General features: G+C 43.0%; 1 protein-coding gene across 2 annotated transcripts; it reads right to left on the bottom strand.

The window, feature by feature from the left end:
• Positions 1-2,894: 2,894 nt before the first annotated feature.
• On the bottom strand, positions 2,895-17,808 carry LOC120025300 (hepatocyte nuclear factor 4-beta-like). 2 transcript variants are annotated; one of them, XM_038969793.1, is made up of 10 exons: positions 17,196-17,808; positions 15,439-15,604; positions 13,721-13,815; positions 10,684-10,790; positions 9,745-9,900; positions 9,452-9,539; positions 9,076-9,228; positions 4,938-5,201; positions 4,497-4,619; positions 2,895-3,762 (listed from the first exon to the last, which is right to left on the bottom strand). In XM_038969793.1, the coding sequence occupies exons 1-10, from the start codon at positions 17,308-17,310 to the stop codon at positions 3,635-3,637; spliced, it is 1,395 nt and encodes a 464-aa protein (XP_038825721.1). In that variant the 5' UTR covers positions 17,311-17,808; the 3' UTR covers positions 2,895-3,634. The 2 variants fall into 2 exon arrangements, with proteins under 2 accessions (XP_038825721.1, XP_038825722.1); XM_038969794.1 differs by lacking the exon at positions 9,745-9,900.
• Between the last annotated feature and the right edge of the window lie 7,117 nt (positions 17,809-24,925).

Here is a 24,925-nt window from a genome sequence, read left to right as displayed (position 1 = left end):
GACCAGGCCACTGTGCCCATTAACTTTAACTGGCATCCAGGGCCGGCCGTAGCCAAGACTTATGCCATGTCAATGATATCTCAGTGAGAGTAACTAACAAGGTCAATGGGGGCCCCCTGGAGGTCAGGGCTCCTGGGCACGTGCCCTACATGCCCGATTGGTATTTGGCCATGATTACTACAAGTTTAGATAGCTGGCTAGACTATTTAACCAATCTAAAAATGATTAGCTGACATGACTACGAGTGACTCTCAGCCGACTGGACAAGAGGATTACTGCTGATGCACAGCCAAATCTCGAAATGACACCATGTGTATTCTACTATTCTATCTCTCAACAGAAATATATATATATACAGTGGGTATAGAAAGTCACCACCCCCTTTCAAAACGTTCACCCTTTGTTGCCTTGCAGCCTGAAATGAAAACCCATACAATTACTTTTTCCGGCTTTATTTACACACAGTAATCCACAATGTCCAAGTGAAACTCTGAAAATTAATTCAAAGTAAAACAGTAAAATACCTTGTTTGGATAAGTGAACACCCCCCTTGAATTGCAAACTTGCTGAGGTATAACCAACCACCTTCCAGATCACAAATCAAGCTAATTGGCTTAAATCTGTGATCAATTGTAGTGACTTTGATTAGATCAGAATAAAACCAGTTGTTCATATAGGACTCCACTGCTTAGTAGTGCAATTCAAAGTAAATAATCCACTATGGGCGGAAAGGTACTTTCAAAAGATCTACGAGATGAAGATTTCAAAGGCTTTGTCTATCCCATCGGAGCACAGTTAAGACCATAATCAAGAAGTGGAAGGCGTATGGCACCACTCAGACCCTGTATATATCAGGCCGTCCCTCCAACCTGGATGACCGGGCAAGGAGGAGACTGATCAGAGAGGCTACCAAGAAGCCAATGGTGACTCTGAAGGAGCTTCAGACCTTTATGGTAAAGACTGGTCAATGTGTGCATGTGACAACAATATCACAAGCGCTCCACAAATCTGACCTCTATGGGTGGGTTGCAAGAAAAAAAACACTCCTCACAAAAAGCCACATCAAGTCTCGTTTGAGCTTTGCCAAAAAGCACATTGTAGATTCCGAGGCCAAGTGGCAAAAGGTGCTGTTGGGTCATTGTCATGTTGAAAAGTGAACCATTTTCCCATTTTCAACTTCCTGGCAGAGGGCTGCAGGTTCTCCTCAATAATCTGTAGGTATTTTGCACTGTCCATTTTCCCTTCTATCCTGACAAGTGCTCCAGTCCCTGCTGAAGAGAAACACCCCCACAACATGGGAAAATGGTTCACTTTCAACATGACAATGACCCAATACACACCATGCAATTTGACTGAGCTTGAACAATTCTGCAAGGAAGAATGGGCAAATATTGCACAGTCTAGGTGTGCAAAGTTAGTGGAGACATTTTCAAAGAGACGCATGGCTGTAATTAAAGGTGGTTCCACCAAGTATTAACTCAGGGGGGAGTTCACTTATCCAAATAGGGTATTTTACTGTTTTACCTTTAACACATATTGCAGGTTAGTGTGCATAAATAAAGCCGGAAAAAGTCAGATTGTATTGTATGTGTTTTCATTTCAGGCTGTAAGGCAGCAAAAGGTGAACATTTTGGAAGGGAGTGGTGACTTTCTATACCCACTGTATATAATGTTTTGGTCGGGGGCCACCTAGTGGCCATGGGCCCTAAGCAACCGTTTAAGACACTTATGTTTAAGACCCTAAGCGACTGCTTAAGATGCAGATGCTGGCATCTGACCTGCAGCCCCACTCCAGGTAGAGAGCACAGACTAGAGGTCAGCCTTTATAATATAATAGACATGCAAGACACATATATAATAGACACGCAAGAGACATTGCTGTCCCCAGTCCACCTGGCCGTGCTGCTGCTCCAGTTTCAACTGTTCTGCCTGCAGCTATGGAACCCTGACCTGTTCACCAGACGTGCTACCTGTCCCAGACCTGCTGTTTTCAACTCTCTAGAGACAACAGGAGCGGTAGAGATACTCTTAGTGATCGGCTATGAAAAGCCAACTGACATTTACTCCTGAGGTGCTGACTTTCTGCACCCTCAACAACTACTGTGATTATTATTATTTGACCATGCTGGTCATTTATGAACATTTGAACATCTTGGCCATGTTCTGTTATTATCTCCACCCGGCACAGCCAGAAGAGGACTGGCCACCCCTCATAGCCTGGTTCCTCTCTAGGTTTCTTCCTAGGTTTTGGCCTTTCTAGGGAGTTTTTCCTAGCCACCGTGCTTCGACACCTGTATTGCTTTCTGTTTGGGGTTTTAGGCTGGGTTTCTGTACAGCACTTTGAGATATCAGCTGATGTAAGAAGGGCTATATAAATAAATTTGATTTGATTGCACTCAGACATACATTACATACCAACCTGGAAAGCATAGCTTATAGATTACTTAACCATGTACCTTGGGGTCAATAGGTGTTCCTACTTCACACTGACATGCATACTTTCTCATGTACAGAGAGAGATATGAAAATAACTCCAAAAACACCACTTCAAGTCTGAGTGAGGGAAGAGAAAGTCTCTAATAGATGTTCCTCCTTTCACCATTTCTGTCTATACCCCATGCAATATCTGACCCTGGACAGTCAGTGAGTGACCCTGGATAACCTGCCAAGAGTTGGTAATCTCAGTCTGAGAAGGTTTGCCTCAAGTGCTCAAAGGGGAAGAGGAACAGTCAGATTTTCTGAACAGGCTTAGTGCACCCTCTGCAGTTATGTTACATATCCTACACTCACAGTCATTACTGAATTATTTTCTAACAGTATGTGTAGCCTGTTACAAAGTACCACTTCACACATTAGGCCTACACCCCTACAGAATAAAACCTAACATCCTAAAACAACATTTATTTTTTATTTATTTCCTTTAAAAAAAAAAACATTTTTACGAGTAACTTTAAAATGTTTAACAGTACCAACATCTGCATGGACTTTGATCCTGAAGATAAAAAACATAAAATTGTTCTTACTTCACCACTGCCACATTACTGTCATTAATTAACATGCCAACACAACTCACTCACCCAACCATGATCTAATAAAGATAACATACTATTGAGCTGTGGTCTTTATTGATTTGATGATTTTAATTGTCAGTGAATGGTTAACATAAAGAACAATTCCTGATCAATTATTAATTGTGTGCATCATATTCCCTGTGTGTAATGTGCATTGTGCAAAGGTGGATAAGGGAGAGGATTGGCTGGCTGAGTCAAAGTCCATTTTTGGGTTACTAGTGTCCATGTAACAGCCTCTACTTCATGTTGTAATCATATAGTAGCACGGCCTGGATGCACCAACACCAGGTCAGGGGTGGCAAACTCATTTTGCCCCAGGGGCCACATTCGGTCTTCAATGAGGTTCCAAGGGCTGCAATGAAAATGTGTTGTATTTCCTCGATGTGGTTATCAGGGAGCTGGACACAGTCAAGAAACTGCAGGTCCATTATCATTTTTTCCCCTCCAAAAAAAACATTTTACTCAAACCAACCGTGGGCCGGATTGGATGTGTGTGTGTGTTTAGACCACACAGCTTTTTTTCTCCTCTCTGGTTGAGTAGCTGGTGCTGCTTGGTCTGCTTCTTAGAGGCAGGTGTGGACAGGAGCCATGGGCATGCCGTGGGCAGACTCTATGGGCATGTCTGCCCCCTCCCTATGTCTGTACACCTCAGTGCCAGTCTGTGTGGGCACCAGAGGCACCACTGGCAGAGCTGTTGGAGAGAGACAGGCATCAGACTGGCATTACACACACAGACTGAAATTGCATGGCTTTTACTACAGGTCCATAACAGTACTCTTTCAGGACATTAAGTTACCGTTGGTGAGCTAATCCCCTAAAAAAAGACACTTAGGTGGTAATTATAGGAATATTAATGATGGGAGACAGACATCAACATCCCTCAGGTGAGCTCAGAGCTGTAGGGACTGAGCCTGACGACCAGGGCTGGTGAGAGGGCCCAGGTTCCTGTGAAGTGAGGCTGGGTTAGAGGGCCTGAGACAAGGGGAGCAGTCTGGGCCATGTGCCCCCTGTAGGGCCAGGCTGGCTCTGTGAGGGTGATAAAACACTGGGGACGGTGAGGTCACCGTGTGTTATTCCTGTTTTGAAAGCGTGGGGGCATTACTCAGGTAGTCTCTTCCCACAGCTACCGTGGAGCACCATGAGGCTGGCGAGACAGACTATTACTTAGGAGAACCATGCTGCTTGGTGTTGTGAGGAGATCTCAGTGAGGCAAACCTGCTGACTCTGTCTGGGACACAGGCAGCAAACCAGCATCTGAGGTTTCACGCACCTGCTGCACCGCTAAATACAGGTGTGTGTGTGTGTGTATAAAGGTGTCATACATGGTGATTATGATGTATTTGTTTGCTCTACAGTAGCTAGCTAAATGCATACTAGTACACAAAGTATATTGACTTGTCCATGGATGCATTTGGGGGTACTCACAGCCAGGGACAGGTAGGATGACTGATGTGAAGTTGCTAGGCAACCCGACATGGCCTCCTAGTAGGTCCTGAGACAGGGTGTGATCTTGGGGTTGGGGGAACACCATTACATTTGAGTTAGAACCTGAGGAGGACCAGAGAAGAGAATAGCTGTATACTACTACACTACTACACGGATCCAGTTACCACAACAGCTCAAAGGTTACCCTCATTACGAATACTCTCAAGTCAGTAATGAGAGCTCACCATGAAACAGTATGATAACAACATAAGTGAAGACACAATGCACAGTGGACAGATTAGATTGTTGGAATTGAAAGTTGACCTATTTTGGGTTGAATTGTTATTGATCTCTGTTGTTGATCTGTAAGGCAACCCAGTGAAAGTTAGTGGTATTCAGTTTGAGTGTTTTTACTGTAAGTATCTCTCCTCTGGAGCGTACCGTGCCCTGTGCGTTGTCCCAGGCCCCCAGTGGCCCCCTCCCCCAGTAGCATCTCCTGCAGCAGGCTGTCCACGCTGGGCTCCCCCAGGAGCCTGGCCAACTGCAGGGTCTCCACCATCTGCCAGGCCACACTTTGCAGGGGGGACAGCATCAGCAGCAGCTCCCCAAAACGCCCCCGCTGCTCACAGGTGGCCTCGTCCAGCAGCACCTGGGCCTGGAAACGCAGCTGTCGCACTGTCTGAGGGGCCTCCAGCCCTGGGCAGTCTGAGAGACAGGGAGAGAGAGGTAGGGTTAATATTGCACTCAGAGAGAGAGAGAGAGAGAGTCATCAATCTACACACAATACCCCATAATGACAAAGCAAAAACAGGTATATCGACATTTTTGCAAATGTATTAAAAATGAAATGAAATATCTCATTTACATCAGTATTCAGACCATTTGCTATGAGACTCGAAATTGAGCTCAGGTGCATTCTGTTTCCGTTGATCATTCTTGAGATGTTTCTACAAGTTGATTGGAGTTCACCTGTGGTAAATTCAATTGATTGAACATGATTTGGAAAGGTATACACCTCTCTTTATAAGGTCCCACAGTTGACAGTGCATGCCAGAGAAAAAACCAAGCCATGTGGTTGAAGGAATTGTCCATAGAGCTCCGAGACAGGATTGTGTCGAGGCACAGATCTGGGGAAGGGTACCAAAAATGTTCTGCAGCATTGAAGGCACAGTGGCCTCCATCATTCTTAAATGGAAGAAGTTTGGAACCATCAAGACTCTTCCTCGAACTGGCCGCCCAGCTAAACTGAGCAATCGGGGGAGAAGGGCCTTGGTCAGGGAGGTGACCAAGAACCCGATGGTCACTCTGACAGAGCTCCAGAGTTCTTCTGTGGAGATGGGAGAACCTTCCAGAAGGACAACCATCTTTGCAGCACTCCACCAATCAGGCCTTTATGGTAGAGTGGCCAGACGGAAGCCACTCCTGACAGCCCGCTTGGAGTTTGCCAAAAAGCACCTAAAGGACTCTCAGACCATGAGAAACAAGATTCTCTGGGCTGATGAAACCAAGATTGAACTCTTTGGCCTGAATGCCAAGCGTCACATCTGGAGGAAACCTGGCACTATCCCTATGGTGAAGCATGGTGGTGGCAGCATCATGCTGTGGGGAGGTTTTTCAGCGGCGGGGACTGGGACACTAGTCAGGATCGAAGGAATATGAACGGAGCAAAGTACAGAGAGATCCTTGATGAAAACCTGCTCCAGAGCTCTCAGGACCTCAGACTGGGGCGAAGGTTAACCTTCCAACAGGACAACAACCCTAAGCACACAGCCAGAAATACAGTTGTGCCAAGCTTGTAGTGTCATACCTAAGAAGACTTGAGGCTGGAATCGCTGCCAAAGGTGCTTCAACAAAGTACTGAGTAAAGGGTCTGATACTTATGTAAATGTGATATTTCACTTTTTTGTTTTGAAAAAATTTGCAAACATTTCTAAAAACCTGTTTTTGCTTTGTCATTATGAGGTATTGTGTGTAGATTGATGAGGGGGAAAAACAATTGAATACATTTTATAACAAGGCTGTAACGTAACAAAATGTTGGAAAAAGTCAAGGGGTCTGAATACTTTCCGAATGCACTGTATGTGCGTGTAGGCAGGGATTAGGTGAAAGTGACTGGTAGCAGGATAAATAATAATAATAATAGTAAATAGTATGGCAGCAGCATAAGTGGTGCGTGAGTGCGTGGTGGTGTGTGTGTATGTGAGTTTATGTGTGTGGGTGCAAGTGTGTCAGTGTAGGCGCAATAGGTGGATATACATGTAAATAGAGCTGAAAAGTGACTGGAAGCAGGAATATATAAATACATGTGCTTATGGTAATATTCTAATGGTAATATACAGTGTACTGTACATGTACACAGGAGTAATGGTGACCAGTAGCAAGAGACATAGATAGATACTAATGGTAATAGCAATCAATAATCAATGAACAGCAGAGTAATGGTAGTAATAAATCTATTCAATACTCATTTTAGCAACAGCGTAGGTGTGAGGGGGAGCAGTAGTTGTTAGCCATTTAACAGTCTTATGGCCAAGGGATGGAAGCTGTTTAGGAGTCTTTTGGTTTGAGCCTTGATACAAAGGTATCGCCTGCCGGACAGGAGCATTGAGAATAGGCCATGTCTCGGGTGGCTGTAGTCTTTGGCAATTTTTCAGGCCTTTCTCAGAGACCGTGTGGCATGTACTGACACACCCTGATCCGTTTCACCTGTCTTTATGCTTGCTTCCACCCCCATCCAGTTGTAGCCCATCTTCCTCATTATCTCCAATGTATTTATACCTGTGTTATCTGTTTGTCTGTTGCCAGTTTGTTATGTTCGTCCAGCCTACCAGCGTTTTTCCCCCTGCTCCTGTCTGTTTCTAGTTCCTGTTTTCTAGTTTTCCCGGTTTTGACCACTCTGCCTGCCCTGACCCTGAGCATGCCTGCCGTTTCTGTACCTTGTCACACCACCCTGTATTATTGACCTCTGCCTGCCCTGACCCCGAGACTGCCTGCCGTTCTGTACCTTTTGGACTCTGACCTGGAATACTGACCTCCTCCCTGTAGGCTGTCTCATCAATGTTGGTGATTAGGCCTACCACCTTTGTGTCATCGGACAAACTTGATGATGGAGTTGGAGTCATGCGTGGCCACGCAATCATGGGAGAATAAGTATAAGCACACACCGCTGGGGGGCCCATGTGTTGAGGGTCTGCGTGGCGGGTTGAGTAACAGTGGTCTAGGACTTTAACGCCCCGAGTGGCGAAGGAGGCGTGTTGATAGAAGTTGGGTATCACTTGTCTTAGTGACGCAGAACTAAAATCACTGGCAACAAGAAAAGCAGCCTCCGGGTGCATGGTATCTTGCTTGTTTATAGCCTTGCCAGCTTGTTGTTGTTGTTGTCCTGAGGTGGAATGTACCCTGACTGTACAAAACATTAAGAACACCTTCTCTTTCCATGACATAGACTGACCAGGTGAATCCAGGTGAAACATATGATCCCCTATTGATGTCACTTGTTAAATCCACTTCAATCAATGTAGATGAAGGGGAGGAGACAGGTTAAATAAATATTTTTAAGGGGGGGTGCAACTCAATATTAGGAAGGTGTTCTTAATGTTTTGTACACTCAGTGTATACAGCAGTCACGATAACAGTCGTAGGTACACAAAGAGCCCAGGGCAGATGAATCGAAGTTGAAGTTGAACTCGGAATTGAGGTTATTAACTGCCGATCTGATGTTCAAAAGATTTCGTCGATCATAGGAATTTATAAATGCCAAAATAATCACAAAATAGCAAAGTTGGGTCAGAGCACGCAAGACGGCAGCCATACAGTACGGCGCCATTTTCACATACAGCACACGAGAGACACTTACATGTACAGTATGCTTATACTGAGAGACAGAGTGAAGCCACTGTGAGACAAACAATTCCTACAACACAGCGAGAATGAATGGGAGATTAAGAGAGACAAATCCTCATGCTGCGGCCCTAGGAGAATAGAGAGAGATGGGATTGTGGTGGTGACATTATACAATATACTTCTTTACTAATTGAAATGCATTATGTGTAATAAACTAAACAGAAATGATTAGAGAAAGGTTAGGTAAAGGTAGTAGGGCAGGGTCACACAGGACAGAGCTAAGCACACGTTCGGTGTGTTTATTTCTGTAGGTAGTCAGTCATCTGTGTCAGACTTGGCCTGATGCTGCTGTCTACTGCTGTGCACTGCTGTGCCTGTTTGGCCAGTCAGTCTGTCAGACCGGTGGCCTGGCTCTGCTGCTGTAATCACCGCCTCAGGCCAACAGGCTGTAAAGTCCAGCAGCCAGTCACCTCTCCCTGCCAGGACCAGGACCTCGCCCAGATATTAATAGTTTCTCTCCAGAACACGATGAAACCTGTCCGCCAGGCCAGGACAAACCAACAGGGTGCCAAGGACAGAGCACAGAGAGCAGAGACAGTCCCAGGAGAGAACAACTGTGAAATAAAAAGATTCCTGGCGAAAGTCTCTTCCTGAGGACAGAGGAGAGGTGAGAAGAGGTGAGGAGGGGGGAGGAGGGGCAGGGGGGTGGCTGGTGGCGACCTAAGGACTGACTGACCAGGACTGAAGAAGACTATGGTTTTAAGACAGGCAAACTCGCTGTCGGTGATGTCCAGCTCTCTCAGAGGCTTGACCAGCTCCTCCAGGATCCGGGCAGCCACCCTGGACACCTCCACCTCAGGACCGCTCACTGGGATCACAAAGTAATTACCTGCAAATGCAATCCACATATTTAATACTTACTTATGATATAAGTAAAGTAAAACTGTAAGTAAAACTTTATACATTAGGTAAGTCTGCTTCCTTTATCAATATACACATATGGTAAAAGCAGCATAGCTAGTCGACATTACCAACATTGGTTAAATATTTTTTAAATTCTATAACAATGATGAGAGCACATCCCAGACTCAGCTGAAATCTATATATTTTACCCAGAAGGATAATGTCATTGTAAGGCAGGGAGCGTTGAGCCACCCCTAGGATGAGGTGTTCAGCAGAGTGGGCTCGTAACAGGGATACCTGCACACAGACAAGACACAGCACAGAGACAACACACAGCAGCCATTACACAGACAGCCCTCCCTGCAACGTGAGTATTCCAACAGCTAGTGATCCAAAACCCAACACAAAGACAGCTGGGCTGAATGTGACCGCCTGCTTAGACAGGTGCAGCTCACATGTTCATACAGACACATTAAGTAGGATAACATCCATAGTTCCATACTCTGTCGTCAACTGGGAGGCTGCAGAACTCGGGGATGCGCTTGGCCCACTGCACCAGCAGGAGGAGCTGCTGCTTCATGGACTCACACACATCCCCCACGCGTGCTATCTTCTTGCTGTTGATGTCACAGCTCATAGGGGAGGTCAGGGCTGGAAACTGAGAGTGGCACACAATAATGAGAGGTTCCACATTGGCCCTAGGTGTCAGTGTAATGTGAGAATGAAGAGAGGGTTGGAGGAGATGGATGGGGCAGAGTGCAGGGGTGAGATGATGGGTGCTTGGACAATCGTGAAGGGCAGAGCAAGCAGAGGCAGGTAGGGTATTGGGTGGGGGAAAGGTCACTTCAGAGAATGGTGGTAATAGAGAATATAAGGGTGTAAGATGAGAAATGGATTTTGGATGTGTGTTGTTGGTGGGTCTGTCTCTGGAACAATGCTGTTGGATGGTGATCAAAGCCCCTTCAGCACACATCTCACATTGAGGAGACATCGCATGAAAATTTGACCCAAATGGAAAACAGCCTGGCCAAATTTTATGGTTCATTTGTCAATCATCCAATTAATTTCTGCCGCATTCCTTTCGCATGCAAAGAGGATATCTGGTTGTTATTATGTATTTGAAGCCAATTGAACGCTGGCACACAATCCAAGCCCAGGCACTGCCATTAAATAGGACTGCTGTGATCAAATGTGAGTCTCTCTGGGCAATTTGGCCATTTCTAAGAAGTAACTGAATCCAGCCTGCAGCTAGAATCTCCAGGGGACCTTAATGGCCGGCTGTCTAAAGTGCAGCCTGTATCCTCTCCATCTCTAGCCCTGCCACTGCTGTGTTTCTGAGAAACAGATAAGGGGCTCTACTCTGGGCTGGATGGGAAATGGAAGCCTCTGGAGCACTTTGTGGCTGAGAATAGGGAGAGGTTTTAAAGTGACAATCTCTTACCTGATGCATGCTGGCCTCTGCCTGTAACAGTACGCTGATGGACAGAGTGCCCAGCCCCTGTCCCTCTCCTCTGCGGCTGCTGATGCGGTCCCGCTCGTTCTGCACGGCTGGAAATAAAAGAATAGGAGGGAGGGAGAGTCCCTGGATTTCTTGTGTTCACTGTTTTACTTGGACAAAGTATACTCAATGGAGGGGTAACGTTGTAATTACAGCATACACCTACACTGAACAAAAATCTAAACACAATACCTAAAGTGTTGGTCCCATGTTTCATGATCTGAAATTAAAGATCCCAGAAATGTTCCATATGCACAAAAAGCTTATTTCTCTCAAATGTTATGCACAAATTTGTTTACATCCCTGTTAGTGAGCATTTATCCTTTGCAAAGATAATCCATTCACCTGACAGGTGTGCCATATCAAGAAGCTGAGGACAATTAAAGGCAACTTTAAAATGTGCAGTTTTATCACAAAACACAATGCCACAGATGTCTCAAGTTTTGAGGGAGTGTGCAATTGGCATGCTGACTGCAGGAATGTCCACCAGAGCTGTTGCCAGATAATTTAATGTTAATTTCTCTACCATAAGCCACCTCCAACATTGTTTTAGAGAATTTGGCAGTACGTCCAACTGGCCTCACAACCGCAGACCACGTGTATGGCGTCATGTGGGTGAGCGGTTTTCTGATGTTGTCACGCCCTGACCTTAGAGATCCTTTTTATGTCTCTATTTTGGTTTGGTCAGGGCGTGAGTTGGGGTGGGCATTCTATGTTTCGTGTTCTATGTTTTCTATTTCTGTGAGTTTGGCCGGGTGTGGTTCTCAATCAGAGGCAGCTGTCTGTCGTTGTCTCTGATTGAGAACCATACTTAGGTAGCCTTTTCCCTCCTGTGTTTTGTGGGTAGTTGTTTTCTGTTTTGTGTTGCTGCACCTGACAGGACTGTTTTGTTTTCGTTCATTCTCTTTTGTTATTTTGTTTTGTGTTCTGTTTGAATAAATATAACATGAACACTTACCACGCTGCGCTTTGGTCTCCTCCCTTAGACGAACGTGACAGATGTCAACGTTATGAACAGAGTGTCCCATGATGGCGGTGGGGTTATGGTATGGGCAAGTATAAGGTACGGACAATGAACACAATTGCATTTTATCGATGGCAATTTGAATGCACAGAGATACCGTGACAAGATCCTGAGGCCCATTGTGAGGCTATTTTAGGTATCTGTGACCAACAGATGCATATATGTATTCCCAGTCATGTGAAATCCATAAATTAGGGCCTAATGCATTTATTTCAATTGACTGACTTCCTTATATGAACTGTAACTCAGTAAAATCTTTGAAATTGTTGTATCTTGCGTTACTAATTTTTGTTAGACATTTAATTTTGACACTCATCTGTATTGAGACTATTTCAGAGCAAATTAAATTTCCAAATTCCCCATTGTTTGAAAAGTAACATCTCTAAATTTGATTCTGATTCTGCCAACATATTAAACCTGACTATGTAATTAGCCAAAGGAAGGCATGACGGGAGGCTGACAGTACAGGGCCTGATGATTGGGATTGTGTCTGACAGAGGAGACTGTCTCATAGTGACCTCTGTCCCTGTGTCATTACAATGGATGACCTCAGCCTGATTTCAGTCTGCTCCACAAAGTCAGACAACAAGCCCCAGTCTGAGAGCAATCAGTCACCACAGCTGACCTCTCAGCAGCCAATCAGGACCCCATTAATCAAACTGGAGCTGCAGAGACAGAGAGAGAGAGAGAGAGACCTCTGCCTTGGATACATGGCCGTGGGTGATGATGTCACAAATTAGTCCTCCATGGAGCATAAGTGAAGTGATAGATTGAAAGTGGCTGTGGACATTCAGCAAGGAGAATAGGAGGAGTACAATTAATGATCGTTGTCAAAAATGGTTTGTTAGAATTTGTTGTCTGGATTAATGTACAATTGAAACACATTAAACCAAAGGCTTATACACATTTACAAAATGGCATGTTCTGATATTTTGTGGCATAGCTTTGCTTTTTACTAAATGCTATGCTGAGTAGTCTGCAAAATTAATAGGGCAAATGTTTGAATCTTTCTCCCTGACCATCACTAAGGGTGCTCAGCTCAGCATCAGTTTCTCTCTTACGTAACATTCTTCTGGAATGAGGGCTCAGCAAAGAGAGGTATTTCTCTCTTGAAAAAGCCAGAACAAATAATTGCCCATGCTCTGCCATTTTAATTATTAATGTGAGGGGCCATTCATGGATCCTCTAATCCCGTCTCTCTCTCCCGGTTATCATCGGCAACCAGTGGAAGATAAGGTCTACAGTGCACACTACAAACAGCCACTCACTCAGTATTGCTCAAGAGAGTGGCATGTTGATCTTGTTGCTTTTCCCCCACAGTAAGTGGTGCATACACTTTTAGAAAAAAGGGTTCCAAAAGGGTTTATCGGCTGTCCCCATAGGAGAACCCTTTTTGGTTCCAGGTAAAACCCTTTTGGGTTCCATGTAGAGGGTTCTACCAGGAACCAAAACGTTTTCTTCAAAGGGTTCTCCTATGGGGATAGCCAAAGAACCCTTTTAGGTTCTAGATACCCCTGCACATCGACTCGATACTGTTACCCCGTGTATTTATTTATTGTGTTATTAGCTTTCTAATATTCTGTTGTTTATGAAGGATGTGACAAATACAATTTGATTTGACTTGAGATAGCACCTTGTAGACCATACCCCACTCACTACCCCTGCCTGAGCCTCCACTACCCACCCCCGCCTGGCGTGCCTGCCAACCCCATTGCCCCCCTTGGCGTTGGACATGGTTATGCAATGTGAGTAAATATTGTGATTTGTCAACTTGCATATATGCTTATGGCTTTAAGAACAAAATACAGTGTGTGTATGTGTGCGTGTGTGTGCTGGTATGCTTAAAAAAACAATTTTGAATTAATAATGTGGCAATGAATTGTGTAATTACTTTGTAGTGTGGTGCCATACAGTATGTAAAATCTATGTCATGATTAAACAAACCATCTCTCTCACCTTCCTTTCTCATGCCTGCTCGGAAACATTTCCGAAGCCTGCAGTAACGGCATTGGTTTCTCTTGTCTTTGTCCACAACACATTGCCTGCTGAACCTGCCCACACACACACACACACACACACACACACACACACACACCCACACACACACACACACACACACACACACACACACACACACACACACACACACACACACACACACACACACACAATTAGATAAACTTCAATACAAGACAACAATTGTATGATTCTGTAACACACAATCAGACACAAGTCTCACACTATGGGCTTCTGTAATTGTGATGGCGTCAGATCAGTGCTGTACAATTTCTGTGTTGTGGGCCTACACATGTTCAGACAGGATCCTAACACTTAGTTCCAGACATATAACCACCTTTCATTGAAACCTGCGAAATGACAACTCCTATAGTCCATACAGTGTGGTAAAATCGACTTCTCACAAGAGAGTAAAACGCATCACACCATTGACTTGGAGTCTTCAACCACTGTATTAAGGTTATTGTCTCTTTGTCTGAACAAAACCCAGAGACTATGACACAGAAGTTGGCTTTCTATTCTTGGCCAACGCAAATTCTCATACTTTCACTTACCATTGGATGTGGTTGAGAACCGTACCACCAGAAAAAGTAATCAGTTATTGAGATGGGGGTTGAACACTGTGAATGAAAGTACTTTACCAGAATTTCAGCAACATTTTTTTACCAGCTGCCCTAGTCGTTGGCAGTAAATTTGTCTGTGTATTGTCATGTGGGTCGGAGGTGGACAATAGTGCGCCTAATAATAATTACAATGACCTGCAGTTCTAACAGAACCTTGGTGGTATCTCAAATGACACCGTATTTCCCATTTAGTGCCTTATTGTTATGTCTCAGGTCAAAAGTAGCGCACTATATGGGGATCCAGCCTGGTCTCATAGACTAGACGTAACATAGTAATTGTAAATCTGGGACACTGAAATTAGTATGATACAGTATGTTACATTTGGTATGGTTACATAAGACAGATGGTTATTTAAAGTAGGGTGGTTGGTTGAGGTGGATGGGTGGTTGGGTGTATAACGCAAATGTCTAGCAACCCATAGGTTGCGAGTTTGAATCTCATCAACTTTAGCATTTTAGCTAATTAGCAACTTTTCAACTACTTACTACTTTTTAGCTACTTTGCAACTACTTAGCATGTTAGCTAACTCTTCCCCTAACCCTTTTAGTTAACATTTCTACTAACCCTAACCTTCACCCTTTTAATCCTAGCCATTTAACCTAGTCCTAAACTTAATCTTAACCCTAACCACCAAGTTGCAATTGGCCCGTGCAACCCAAGGTTTGATATCAGCATAAACAGAAACCCTCTTAAACCTAACCTCCAACCCCTAGCTTATGCTAGCCACCTAGCTAGAATTCATAACATCTCATATGTTTATCAAATTCGTAACATATTGTATGTTTTTCAAATTGTAATTCGTAACATTTAATACTAAATGGGTGATGGACATCCACAAATGAATACATACCATACGAACCGAACCGTAACATATCATATTAAATGGAGTGTTGCGGATTTATTTACAGAATAATACGTAATGCTGTGAGAACTGGTTCGATCAGATAAAAAAAAATAGGGCACTATATTGGGAATAGGGTGTCATTTGAGATGTAGTCCTCTTTTTCAGTGACCTGTGTGGTTATGAGTCTCACCTGCAGGTGTAGGCGTGGTTCTTCCTGACGCTCCTCCTGAAGAAGCCCTTGCAGCCGTCGCAGCTGGAAGCACCGTAGTGTTTACCTGTGGCCCTGTCTGCACATATGGAACACACGCTCCCATTGGTCTGTGGCAGCAGAGGGGCAGGCTCCGGCATCATCAACTCTGTCAGTCAATCATAAGAAAATTATTGAGATTCATACACTACAGCACACTGGAGGTCTGATGTATAGCTACTGCATGTGTTGAATTGACTCTTGACACTTGGGGACAGACATGCGAGGATGTCTATTACTGATGACCTCAGGCTAACATTAGAAAGCTTTGGAGATGCACAATGGAATATTGGTATTGTAGGACACGGTTCTACTGTTACAGAGGGGCCCCCACTGTTGATGAGTAAGTAAACATCTCCAAGCCTTGCTAATAAGCCCCAACAGCGTCTGCAGAGAGCGGATCACTCAGCTGAGAGATTGTCAACGCTGTGTGACAGCAGATAAGCACGATTACAGAGCGAATAATTAATCAACGCCATCATCAGCTAAGGTGATTAATGAATCCCTGTTCATTCCACCTCTGTGAAGGGAAATAACCTTGTGCTGCACATAAAAAAGCACAACATTCAAAGGCAGAAATGTGTTGATTGTGAGCTTATAGGGCTGTAAGAACAATGGCAGAGTTGTGTTGTTCCCCAGGTCTGATGAGGTTTGGAGGGGGTAATAAAAGCAGGGTTTATAGGTAGAGATATCACTGCTGTATGTTGCTGCCAGACTCACAGGCCCTCAGAGGACCACTGCTGCTTATTACTCAGAGGAAGAGGAAACTCCCCATTTAATTAAAGCAGATTCAGGTCAGTGGCAAAGACAAAGTCCACTGGCTAATTTTACACTGGGAGCTCCATTTTAATTCAATCTCCCTCAGTGTTGCTCTAAATTGTGTCCTGTCAGTGTTCGATTGCTGCAGGATTGTCTCTCTTAAAACCACTGACCGTCAAATATACTCTGTTGGTGTAGTGTTTGTGCAGTCACAGGGACAATGGCCCCAGGCTGTAATGTATTTAAATTGCACACTTAGAGTTGGGAGACTAAGCAGCCAGGGATAACAATTTAACATGGAGAATGCTTTCTGTGGTCAAAGATCAGTTCGATTGAATTAAGAGATTAGAATACATCTGCCACACAGCTATCTGCCTTGGAGAGCAGTCTGCTGGTAAAGCATCTCCTTAAAAGTGCCAAAGAAAGGACCTGATTCAGCAGAACAGACTCCTAATGATGATAATGATAAATTCAAATTAGATTATAAGGGAAAGCAGAAGAGGGGGAGGTCTTTAAATCACTCTCAGTATTGTCGGGAGTAATGACCGTTGTATTCACAGCATTTTGTGGAATGAAAGCTGATGTCATTTTATCCATGGGAAAATGGTCTTACAAATTCCTGTGTGCATGAGAGCTACATTGTAAAGCGCTGAGAGTACTTTTTAAAACCATGTTTTTCCAAGGGCACTGGGCCTCTTTTTGTAAGCCTGGTTTTCTTTCCAGCTGAATGGAAAGAACAGGTTTTAAAAAGTTACTAAGATCTACTCATGAATTTGAACTTATAAAAATGAATGGATATTCGATATTTTATATTATTTGAATGTCCTTTGAATATCATACAAAAACCCTCCCTCAAATGTCAGACCGATGTTTTGGTATTGTTGTGCACCAGTCTATGAGTGAAGGACAGACAGGTAAAGGTGTCATTATACCAGACGTACCTGTCTCTACAGGAAACACCCTGAGGTTGTCAAACTCCAGCATGGTGTAGGAGGGGTCAAGGGTGGTGCTGTAGTCTGTGGAGTCCAGATCCAGCACGTTCCCTGACAGCTTCATGGTTCTGGTCACTGCTTCAGGAGGCCACACTAGGCCCTAAACAAAAGTCTGATTTATATGAGCAAAGGAACCAGAACAGGCTGCTGCACGATCTTCCTCTTCAGTTCACCACTCTGTTCCAAAATTAGCCACTTTTTCAGCACAATCACTTAATTCCTCTCTGTGTCTTCCTGATTGTCTAGCTCAGGTAAATCAATGTGTTGTCATTCTGTGTGACGCCGCTATTCCTCCACTCGTCACAGGCCTCCAATGTCCTGGTTCCTGTCCTGTGCTGATGTTTTCCTTGGCCCAGTGAATCATGTGCACCTTTTAGATTATTCCTTTTCTCATCCCAGTATTCCTGGCAGGCAGTTCTTACTCAGGTTGTATAAAAGAACAAGTTATCCAGTATGTATTTAGCTGGTAGCTAATGTTCCAGATCAGTGTGACAGATGCCAAACAGCCTTCCAAAGGAGGGAAAGAGAGAGACACTGAGATTTGGCCGACTGTCTGTTTGCGACTCTTATCAGAGTAGAGTATAATAAAGGTGAGGGTTCAGATGGAGGCAGGTAAACATGACTCACTGGGAAGAGAAAAAACAGCCGATAGGGTCAATGAGCTACGTTATCTTAATCACTTCTACGGCTGAGGAAAAAAGGGCAGCAAAAACTAAAATATATGACCAGATCAAAGGTCATCATTACAGTGTGTTATCAGTTACTGCAGGTCAGTTGAGAATGGTATTTGAGTACTGCTGATCAATGTTTGATATTTGTAATTTCAGTAGACTTCTATGGACAAAAGATGCCAGATTCTCAAGTTTGAGTGTTATTGTAACTGGACGAGAGAGTGTGCTATATTTCACCACTGGGGGCAGAGTTTGCTAGTTCCACCGGTCTGCACTCTGTTTCACAACGGGGAGGGGCTTCTTTCTTCACCTTTGCCCATGTGGAGAGCATGCCATCAGCTGTTTGGAGGTATTGATCAGAGGTAGAGTGATAACGTGTTTGCAAATAAAACTATACCTCCCCTGGGCCCCTTTATACAGATAGTGAATGCACTGTAGATAGCCTTTCTCTGACTTGTCTCTACATAAAACACAGGTTCAAAGCAGTGGAGGGTCATCTATGTCAAGCTACAATAAAATGACATTAGTATCTTCACAAAGCCACTTTGTGGTCTATCTACTGTTGTAGTAATGGAGTAACAGAATAATACAAAGCACCATATTAACAATCATATCATTTCGTTTTTAGATTATTAGGAAAGAAATGTGAAACAAAGCAGTAGACAGTAAAGTCCAACATGTATTTTTCCCTTTAAGTATCCAAAAATGGACAGAGATCTCATATTTTTAATAGAGTAAATTCCCAGACATCTATAAAAATGGACGTCTGGGTTGAAGAAGTAAAAAAAATTCAAATATGAGCCAAATCCTTTGTGTGCAAGAAATCAATAGTTTGTCTTATATTATAACTGAACAAATTGAGCATTCTAATGTTAACATTACCTCCACATCAGTGGAGGCTGCTGAGGGGAGGATGGCTCATAATAATAGCTGGAATGGAATAAATCAAATGGTATCAACCACATGGAAACCACGTCGTTGATGTGTTTGATACCGTTCCATTGACTCCATTCCAGACATTATTATGAGCCATCCTCCCCTCAGCAGCCTCCACTGCTCCACATGGCAGAGACGATACGATGATGACGACAAGTTCACACAGTCTACAGTGCATTCAATACACTAGCAAACTTCTCAGCTCCCCCACTGACATACCATAGTCATACTGGGGCCATTTTACCCTTCCTGGGCTGGGACACTTCCTGGCCATCTGCAGAGGAGACAGATGTGCGAATCTGCAGAATATTCTGGACCTTCAGTATGTGAGACATTGTGTGTAGGCTAAAGGATAGGAGAGTGAGGAGTTTGGAAAGAATGAAAGACATAGAGAAATGTGAACGTGGCCATATGATTTTTACAAATTATAACAAATTATATGTCAGACCACATATGAGCTTTTCCAGGAGCGATATCCATCATGCTTCGGTGTAATGGGATTTCCTGGGTGAGCGGCTCTCCTTCCCTGAATGTCACGCTAGGCCGCAGGTCAGACCTCCCCTGGCAGTGGCTCTCTCTCTCTCATGCTGCAGCTTTGTTAAGGTGATTGATAGCTCATAAAACCTGTCAGTCACGGCAGGACGAAGGCAGAATGGTCCTTGGTGCCCTGTAAAATTATATCAGGTCCAGATAAAACATTTCCCTTAAATTTAGATTATCTTGCTAAAGCATTGTAGTGTTCACAACTTGTATTACACAAAACAAATCACACCCCTTGACTTGTTACAGCCTGAATTTAAAATTGATCAAATGTAGATTTTTTTCCGCTGGTCTACACACAATACCCCATAATGTCAAAGTGGAATATGACTTTCAAAATGTTTGATAATAAATACATTTTTTAAAATCTGAAATGTCATGAGTCAATACTTATTCAACCCCTTTGTTATGGCAAGCCTAAATAAGTTCAAGACTAAACATTTGCTTAACAAGTCACATAATAAGATGCATGTACAGTAATAGTGTTGAACATGATTTTTCAATCACTACTTCATCGCTGTACACCGCACATACAGTTGGGCAGTGAATTTCAAACACAGATTCAACCACAAAGACCAGGGAGGTTTTCCAATGCCTCACCAAGAAGGGCACCTATTGGTAGATGGGTACAAAAAACAAAACAGACATTGAATATCCTTTTGAGTATGGTGAAATTATTAATTACACTTTGGATGATGTATTAATACACCCAGTCACTACAAAAATACAGGTGTCCTTCCTAACTCAGTTGCCGGAGAGGAAGGAAACCACTCCATAATTTCATCATGAGGCCAATGGTGACTTTAAAAACAAGTTACAGAGTTTAATGGCTATGATAGGAGAAAACTGAGGATGGATCAACAACATTGTAGTTACTCCACAATGCTAACCTAATTGACAAAGTGAAAAGAAGGAAGCCTGTACATAATAAAAAACACTCAAAAACATGCATCCTGTTTGCAACAAGGCACTAATGTAATACTGCAAAAAATGTAGCAAAGCAACTATCTTTTTGTCCTGAATACAAAGTGTTATATTTGGGGCAAATTCAATACAGCACATTAATGAGTACCACTTTCCATATTTCCAAGCATAGTGGTGGCTGCATCATGTTATGTGTATGCTTGTAATCATTAAGGACTGGGGTGTTTTCAGGATAAAAAAGGAACAGCACAATAACCTAAAACACAATGCCAAATCTACACTGGATTTGCTTACCAAGAAGACAGTAATTGTTCCTGATTGGCAGAGTTATAGTTTTGACTTAAATCTACTTGATCTGGCAATGGTTGTCTTGAAATGATCAACAACCAATTTGACAGAGCTTGAAGAATTTTGAAAATAATAAATGGGCAAATGTTCCACAATCCAGGTGTGGAAAGCTCTTAGAGTATTAACTCAGGTGTGTGTATACTTAGGTAAATTATATTAGGAAGGTGTTCTTAATGTTTTGTAAATTCAGTGTACATATACATATATATACAGTTGAAGTCAGAAGTTTACATGCACCTTAGCCAAATACATTCAAACTCAGTTTTTCACAATTCCTGACATTTAATCCTAGTAAAAATTCCCTGTCTTAGGTCAGTTAGGATCACCACTTTATTAATGTGAAATGTCAGAATAATAGTAGCGAGAATGATTTATTTCAGCTTTTATTTCTTTCATCACATTCCCAGTGGGTCAGAAGTTTACATACACTCAATTAGTATTTGGTAGCATTGCCTTTAAATTGTTTAACTTGGGTCAAACGTTTCGGGTAGCCTTCCACAAGCTTCCCACAATACGTTGGGTGAATTTTGGTCCATTCCTCCTGACAGAGCTGATGTAACCTAGTCAGGTTTGTAGGCCTCCTTGCTCGCACACGCTTTTTCAGTTCTGCCCACATATTTTCTATGGTATTGAGGTCAGGGCTTTGTGATGGCCACTCCAATACCTTGACTTTGTTGTCCTTAATAAATGGAAGAAGTTTGGAACCACCAAGACTCTTCCTAGAGCTGGCCGCCCGGCCAAAAAGAGCAATCGGGGGAGAAGAGCCTTGGTCAGGGAGGCGACCAAGAACCTGATGGTCACTCTGACAGAGCTCCAGCACCTCTGTGGAGATGGGAGAACCTTCCAGAAGGACAACCATCTCTGCAGCACTCCACCAATCAGGCCTTTATAGTAGAGTGGCCAGACGGAAGCCTCCTCAGTAAAAGGCACATGACAGTTTGCCAAAAGGCACCTAAAGACTCTCAGATCATGAGAAACAAGATACTCTGGTCTGAAGAAACCAAGATTGAACTCTTTGTCCAGAATGCCAAGTGTCAAGTCTGGAGGAAACCTGGCACCATCCCTATGGTGAAGCATGGTGGGGGCAGCATAATGCTGTGGGGAAGTTTGTCAGCGGAAGGGACTGGGAGACTAGTCGGGATCGAGGGAAAGATGAACAAAGCAAAGTACAGAGAGATCCTTAGTGAAAACCTGCTCCAGAGTGCTCAGGACCTCAGACTGGGGCGAAGGTTCACCTTCCAGCAGGACAACGACCCTAAGCACACAGCCAAGACAACGCAGCAGTGGCTTCGGGACAAGTGTCTGAATGTCCTTGAGTGGCCCAGCCAGAGCCCGGACTTGAACATCTCTGGAAAAACCGAACATCTCTGGAGAGACCTGAAAATAGCTGTGTAGCGTCGCTCCCCATCCAACCTGACAGCTTGAGAGGATCTGCAGAGAAGAATGGGGGAAACTCCCCAAATACATGTGTGCCAAGCTTGTAGCGCCATACCCAAGAAGACTCAAGGCTGTAATCGCTGCTAAAGGCGCTCCAACCATGTAATGAGAAAAGGGTCTGAATACTTATGTAAATGTAATATTTCCGTTTATTTTTAATACATTTGCAAAAATGTATAAACTTTTTATTTATTTGTCATTATGGTTATTGTGTGTAGTTTGACAAAGGGAAAAAAACAATTTAATCAATTTTAGAATAAGGCTGTAACCTAACAAAATGTATGTATGTATGTATGTATGTATGTATGTATGTATGTATGTATGTATGTATGTATGTATGTATGTATGTATGTATGTATGTATGTATGTATGTATGTATGTATGTATGTATGTATGTATGTATGTATGTGTGTGTGTGTGTGTGTAATCCCACTGGGCATTGTCTATTCCACGTTGGTAATTTCATTGAAATGACGTGTAAACAACATTTTTCAACAAGTGTGTACACAGTGGGATGTTATCTATAGTAAGCCTGGAGAGCAAATCAGTAGCTACATTTGTTTGGAACCATCACAACCCAATGTCACAATAAACAGAAATGTTTTACTATAAAGAGAATGAATGCAGTTTAAGATTTTTTATTGGAACTCAACGCTATGGTCCGATGGAAAAGGCTGCTCCTCACTCTGACCAGCAGGGAGAGACAGAGTACAGAGTATCAGTCAAGACTCAGCTCTATACAGAGGCCACTGAGACACACAGGCTGAATCACACTGACACTCACTGGCTCACACACTTTTGGTTTTGAGGCTTTATACAGAACAGAGAACTATGTCTAAGAGAAAACGTCTTTACGTGAAGACCAAAGTGACTTAGGATCCTTGTTCAACATACTCCCGTTATATTAGAGAATTAGGTACTGGCCCAGCTATCGAACTCATGAAACTGGCAACAAATATTATTGTAACGCAGCCTGGTCTCATAGACTAGATGTAATATAGTAAACGTAAATCTGGGAGACTCAAATTATATGTTACATTTGGTATGATTACATAAGACAGAAGGTTAGGTAAGGTGGGTGGTTGGTTGGTTGGTGGGTGGGTTGGTTGGTTGGTTGGTCGGGGTGGGGGCAGGTGGGCATATACCACGAACGTTTAGCAATCCGACGGTTGCGTGTTAGAATCTTATCAAGGACAACTTTAGCATTTTAACTAATTAGCAACTTTGCAACTACTAACAAATATTTTGCTTCTTTGCTACTACTTAGCATGTTAGCTAACCCTTCCCCTAACCCTAACCTTAACCTTTTAACCTTAACCCTAACCTTAATCCCTAACCTTGCTAACGTTAGCCACCTTGCTAAAGTTAGCATTAGCCACCCAGCCACCAAGCTAATGTCAGCCACAACAAATTGTAATTCGTAACATGTCATAAGTTTTGCTAATTCGTAACATGTCATAAGTTTTGCAAATTCGTAACATAACATACAAATTGTAATTCATAACATATCATAAGAAATGGATGATGGACAAATTAATACATACCATACGAAACTTAACATAGCATACTAATTGGAGTGTCCCGAATATGCATGTACTATGTTATGTCTACCCCTGAGTCCAGGTTGTGTAACAAAGTATGCATAGAATGTTCACCTGTATTTTAATCCTAGACTGAGATTGGCTAGAGTTGACTGAGAGAGATGGCACCCATGCATGGACACAGACACTCCGCTAGCCCTACCAAGATGTTTTGCTTCCTTTCATGAGACATATACTGCAACTTGTCTTAAATTAATGGGAATTTGAGGTGAATATATTTACCATCCTGTGATTATAACCACAACAATGTAACGTTAATATACACTACCGTTCAAAAGTTTGGGGTCACTTAGAAATGTCCTTGTTTTTGAAAGAAAAGCACATTTTTTGTCCATTAAAATAACATCAAATTGATCAGAAATACAGTGTAGACATTGTTAATGTTGTAAATGACTATTGTAGCTGGAAACGGCAGATTTTTTGTGGAATATCTACATAGGCGTACAGAGGCCCATTATCAGCAACCATCACTCCTGTATTCCAATGGCACGTTATGTTAGCTAATCCAAGTTTATCATTTCAAAAAGCTAATTGATCATTAGAAAACCCTTTTGCAATTATGTTAGCACAGCTGACAACTGTTGTTCTGATTAAAGAAGCAATAAAACTGGCCTTCTTAAGACTAGTTGAGTATCTGGAGTGTCAGCATTTGTGGGTTCGATTACAGGCTCAAAATGGCCAGAAACAAAGGACTTTCTTCTGAAACTCATCAGTCTATTCTTGTTCTGAGAAATTAAGGCTATTCCAATCGAGAAATTGCCAAGAAACTGAAGATCTCGTACATTGCTGCGACTTGCTTGCTAGTTGAGATTTCTGCTCTTCACTCCATTGTCAGTTTAGCCTACATTTTACTGATCTTAGTAGCAGAAAGCATTTGTGTCTGCAGTTTTTGGTTTGGCTATTTGTTTCAAGTATATGTGGCGGTTCTAGCTTGTTTGGGGCCCTGGGTGAACCCCCGCTTCAGTGCCTGCCCATGACCTAAATCCACTACTGATTTTGTATTAGTCTATAAATAAATCTCTTTGCCAAAATTCGTCATCTCTCCCATGTCTTATTCGACTAGTATTTTTGAAAGTGTAAGGATAATAATTCAGCCATAGTTGAATTATTATCTGTTTAATATAACACACATACATTAATTAGTAATTTCGGTTGCCTATCCTGACGTGAAGTTTGTTCTATAGAAAGTATTTGATCCTGATGTGTGCCACAGAAAGTATTT

Source organism: Salvelinus namaycush, chromosome 30, assembly GCF_016432855.1.
Source record: "Salvelinus namaycush isolate Seneca chromosome 30, SaNama_1.0, whole genome shotgun sequence".
In the NCBI taxonomy this organism is placed as follows: Eukaryota; Metazoa; Chordata; class Actinopteri; order Salmoniformes; family Salmonidae; genus Salvelinus; species Salvelinus namaycush.
Note: the sequence above shows the minus strand (reverse complement) of the source record. Positions and strands in the feature narration are given on the sequence as shown.

What these genes read in the sequence shown, in the direction of transcription:
- LOC120025300 (XM_038969793.1), bottom strand. Translation starts at nt 17,310, where the DNA reads ATGAAGCTGTCAGGGAACGTGCTGGATCTGGACTCCACAGACTACAGC. An exon ending in CAGAGGCCAGCATGCATCAG is followed by an intron (nt 9,901 to 10,683) that starts GTAAGAGATTGT and finishes TGCCACTCTCAG; the next exon opens with TTTCCAGCCCTGACCTCCCC. An exon ending in GCCTCCCAGTTGACGACAGA is followed by an intron (nt 9,540 to 9,744) that starts GTATGGAACTAT and finishes GTCTGTGTGCAG; the next exon opens with GTATCCCTGTTACGAGCCCA.